The following is a 4,819-nucleotide window of genomic DNA, read 5'->3' as shown; positions in this document are numbered from 1 at the left end:
AGCTAAAATCAGGACTGAAACAAAACCAATGAGGGGCAATGAACAAACATTGCAACAGCTGAAGCATGCACTGAAATGCACTTTTACTTACACTAGTTCTGGTTTGTTTTACATTCAAAACAAAGGATTAAATTTTTGTCTGTAGTTAATGAAACCTTTTCATAAAATTGGACTAAATCATTCTTGCAAAACAGGAAGTCGAATGTTCCTTTTTTCTAAGTAAAGAAGGAAGAGAGGAAGCAGTTACTCATCACAGCCTCGATATGAAACTGTGTCACAGTTTGGTCTGTTTCATCTTCATTCGTGAGTAAATTTTCTTATTTAACTTGTTTTATCACTTTTATTATTATTTTATTTCTATGTGGTGTTAACGAATTCATTTTGCAACTTGCTGAACAGTTTAAATGGTTTATTCTGTTTTGCTCATTATTGTCACCTCTCGCTTACAAGTTATTGGTTTCTGTGGTTAAACACGTGGTTAAGAGTTGGGAAAAGGTCACTTCCACACATAGCTCACCAACAACACAATTTAACTGCTTAAAAATATAAATGTATGGAGAAAATAAGTTCTTAGCACAAAAATATTTTTTTATAGATATATTTTTAGTTTCACAATAGATCTCTCGTTAGACATTGGCCTTCTAATCATAGTTTCATCTTTGTTGAATTACCCAAATGTTTTTCTTTTTTTAAAAGATCAATTTTTCGTTGCCTTTTCTGGTATAAAGAGTTAGAAGTGCAGACTGGTGTTGCGTCAGACTTACTGCTTTAGCAAATACGCAGGATATTAAAAAAAATAATCTTAGAGAGTCGTTTCCATTGTTTTTGTCAGCGCTCTGTGTGCGGGGAGGTGGAGATGTGGATCCAAGTGCAGGACTCTGAGATGGAAAGATAACTGAAAACCACAGCTTTATTGCTGGCACCAACAAAACAGAAACCAAACATGAAACCACTAACTAGAAAACACAGGCAGGATCTGACGGTAGGACACGACACCGAGCATGGGAAAACACAGGGCTTAAATACACAGGGTAGTAATGAGGGAATGGGCAACAGAAGGGAGACACAGCTGGGGGAGATCAGGGCTAACGCGACGGGGGAGCTAAGCTGCACACACTAACATAAGACAAAGACTTTCACAATAAGACAGGAAACAAGAATTACTAAACCAGATGCAGACATGACACTGAGAGACAGACTAGACACTGAACAGAAACTGCAACACACATGAGAACCCAAAACCTAAGAACTGATCCCTCACCAAGAATAACAGAAACAGGTCTATAATGATAATAATAAACAAAGCACCAGAACAGCAGAAAACAATCCATAATGCAAAAATAAACCAAAACATAATAAACTCAAAACACTAGGTCCAACGGACCCAGAACCGTGACAGTTTTAAAAAGCACAACATGAACGTGTTAACGGCAATCTTCAGATGTTAAACAACAAATCCACAACCTCCATTTCACATTCAAAGAAAGCAAAAGAAGATTTAATCAGAAACACAAAAAGTCCAGCTTTCAAGCTTTTTTAAAATAAGGTTCTGAGTTTTCATCAGCCGATGGTTTGTGTTGATGTCAGGAAGAATCATGGAGCTGTGTTTGCAAATTCAAAATCAATAAAAATGTAGTGAATTTAACTGAAACTGAAAATGTTCGATCTGCTTAAATAATTTTTGGTCTTCAATTTAATTTATAAAGGTGTTTTAAATTATTTTGGGCATGTCGTAATTACTGATTGTTTGCATTTTCAGAAGCACTTCAGGATGGAAACGCTGATCTTGCTACTGCTGAAATTCACATCCATGCAGAAAGGGAGGGAGGAAACATCACAGTTGGCTGTTCATTTTCTTTGTCTGGAAGCTTGAGGCTCTTCTGTAAGGAAAAATGTGAACAAGGAAAAATTCTCATTGAAACAACAGAGGACACAGCTCAACGAGGCAGATACAGCATTGAATATAAAGAAGGAAGCTTTCTAGGAACTAAGACAATTATGTATGCGAGCATCACAAAGCTGGAAGTGTCTGACTCGGGAGTGTACAGGTGCTCTTTGGGGAGAATGGGTGTAGATTTTTTTGATTCAAACTATGAATTTCAGATCTCTGTCAAAGAAGGTGAGTTTCTGCTGAATGTCATGAAAATGTTTGTTCATACCTGTCCAAATACTTACTGACACCTTATTCAAATAACCTTTGTATATTATATCAACTGTAAAAATGCAGTTTTATCAGTTCTGCTGTGAAGCCCAAACTATTACTTTCTTGTACGTGTTTCACTAAAAGAATATTAATGAACCTCCAGTGAACCTGTCAGTTAACTAGCTGCATTATTCATTATTGATAGCTTCAAGTGTTTCAATGCTAAATTTAATTCTGAAACCTTTTTCAACATAAACATTTGTCACATCAGCCTCCACACCAACAATGAAGATGACACCAGAGAGTTCAATCTCCACTGCTACATCATCCTCCACTGAAGCTTTCCAACACTTTCCCACCCAACCTGCAAGTTCAGGTACATTTATATTTGCATGTATGTAGATGGGTCTATTTAAATTATGCATGAGTTTATTAGAATGTGTCACATACCCACAAAGGAATAATTGTGTTAGAAGTAAGAATACATTAAATTGAAATAACATACAAGTAGAAAAAGTGCAGTACTTCTAATCTTCTAATCTTTCTATTTTTACAATTGTGAGTACAGCAGTTATAGCACACAAAAAGCCTCATTTGAACTGTAGGTATTAATGAATACTTTAATTAAAATGAGGAAGCACAGCAGTAGATAATCATGCCTAAAACCAAAAAAAACTTCTCTTTATAGTTTTCATCTTAAGGTGGACATGTAGGAGCAACTATGCTTTAAGTAATATTAAGTGAACACTTCTCTCTACCTAATGAGCTGTTGTATGTGTTGGTGCTGAATGGATAAGGAAAATACCTGCTTACTGTGAACATGCAAGCACATGAATTCACATAACACTGTGGCTAAATGAACTGGCCCACGGCCACATGCTGTATTTAAACTAAATAAACTAAGTCTGTTCTGTTCAACTCCTGTAGATCTGCTGCTATACACGGGTCTGTTTGTGATTGTCCTGATCGCCTTCTTATCAGCAGCTTTGCTGATTTTCTGCAAGAGGAGAGCCACTAAACCCATAAGTGAGCGTACAAAAAATGAATTTTAAAGCATTTTGTAATATTTTTAAAGGACTTTATTGATGCATTATCCTGTTTTGGAGACTATCCCCAACCTAGTTTTTGCAGTAAGATCTAGAAATATACTTTATGGAGACTATTTGCAAAAATAACTTTCAGTGGGACAGATTTGTATGTACCAAGTGTTTAGTGTAAGACTTTAAAGAACACTTTTTAAAAAATACTATTCATCTATGAAGCTATAATTTTCTTTTAAATTGTGTACACAGAAGTCAAACTTGTCTTCCATAGCACGCACACACACGCACGCACGCATGCACACACACACACACACACGCACACACGCACGCACGCACGCACGCACGCACGCACGCACGCACACTCTCTCTTCCCTGTATGTAACCAAAGCACCAGATGTTCATTTATAACTAAGAACAGTGACTGGTTACAGCAGTAATTACTTGTAGTTACTATTTAGTTAATAGTTACTAGTCATTTAGATATTTATGTCACTGACCTGAACTTATTTTAGTTCTTCAGATTTAGTTCCTCATATTTTACAGAGTTTGCTTCCTCAGGTTCTACGTATTGCAAGGTTTCCTCATGCAAGATGTTTATTTTCTGAACTTTATGTTTTCAGGACCTCCAGTAGAAAATGTGTACTCCAGCATCATAGATGTAAGTTTTAGGAAGTATGAGACATGACTTTCATTATTGCTAAGTTTGTATCAGTCAGGTGGTTTCTTCTCCTCCTTCAGGACAACCAGCTGTATGAAGAGATCAGAGAGGAGACATTTCCACCTCCTGTGGAAATGTCTACAGTTTACACCACTGCCACACGCCCCCAGCCAGATGGAGTTGAAAGCTCAGATGACTAAAGCATCGCCACTTAGAACTTAAAACGGTGTAAGTGGCGTGATCTTTCAGTTCAGTTCTTTATAGTGAATCAGGTAAAAATAGGAATAGTCATTTTTCAGTTCTCAGACACAAAGATGAAAGTTGTGAAATAATTTTTCCCAATAAACTGTTGACGGTTAAAGATATGAACGTTTCTTCTTTAACTGTAAACAGGGTGCACCAAGGTGGCACCGGCCACCACCTCAAAATTTGCAGGCCTTCCTGCCAAAACTGTCCTGTGATGGTAATAAGTTAAATAAAGTTGAGCACAGGAGAGACAAAAACACCCTACAATGAGTTGAAACATTAAATCGTTATTTAAAGCAAATTATTATAGATTTCAAAATCTTATTTGATTTTCATATTTACCCATTTTCAGTGATATCGACTTTAATAGCAGGAAATTAAGTTGACAGCGATCGTTGCTCAAGAGTTGGCAGTTCGTCTTGTAATTGGAAGGTTGCCGGTTTGAGCCCCGGCTCAGACAGTCTCGGTCATTGTGTCCTTGGGCAAGACACTTCACCTACCGCCTGCTGGTGATGGCCAGAGGGGCCGATGGCGTGATATGGCAGCCTTGCCTCTGTCAGTCTGCCTCAGGGCAGCTGTGGCTACAACTGTAGCTGCCTCCACCAGTGTATGAATGTGAGAGTGAATGAATAGTGGTATTGTAAAGCGCTTTGAGGGGTCCCGAAAAGCGCTATATAAATGCAATCCATTATTATTATATAATTCTTTTCTTTCACTCATTTTTGCCAT

At 37.4% G+C, this 4,819-nt stretch overlaps 1 protein-coding gene across 1 annotated transcript; it reads left to right on the top strand.

The window, feature by feature from the left end:
• The first annotated feature begins 263 nt into the window (after window positions 1-263).
• Window positions 264-4,044, top strand: LOC146611207 (uncharacterized). The gene is made up of 6 exons (XM_085345215.1): window positions 264-303; window positions 1,760-2,119; window positions 2,415-2,519; window positions 3,071-3,169; window positions 3,807-3,844; window positions 3,925-4,044. Exons 1-6 carry the CDS (start codon window positions 264-266, stop codon window positions 4,042-4,044), a joined length of 762 nt encoding a protein of 253 aa, XP_085201341.1.
• Window positions 4,045-4,819: the final 775 nt, after the last annotated feature.

The sequence above is a fragment of the Diplotaxodon limnothrissa genome, linkage group LG20, assembly GCF_057381915.1.
Source record: "Diplotaxodon limnothrissa isolate DT_005_m linkage group LG20, D_limnothrissa_male_GT1.1, whole genome shotgun sequence".
In the NCBI taxonomy this organism is placed as follows: domain Eukaryota; kingdom Metazoa; phylum Chordata; class Actinopteri; order Cichliformes; family Cichlidae; genus Diplotaxodon; species Diplotaxodon limnothrissa.
Note: the sequence above shows the minus strand (reverse complement) of the source record. Positions and strands in the feature narration are given on the sequence as shown.

Coding starts and splice junctions, on each gene's coding strand:
- LOC146611207 (XM_085345215.1), top strand. CDS start 264: ATGAAACTGTGTCACAGTTTGGTCTGTTTCATCTTCATTC. Junction 2,520..3,070: donor CACCCAACCTGCAAGTTCAG/GTACATTTATAT, acceptor CAACTCCTGTAG/ATCTGCTGCTATACACGGGT. Junction 3,845..3,924: donor TGTACTCCAGCATCATAGAT/GTAAGTTTTAGG, acceptor CTCCTCCTTCAG/GACAACCAGCTGTATGAAGA.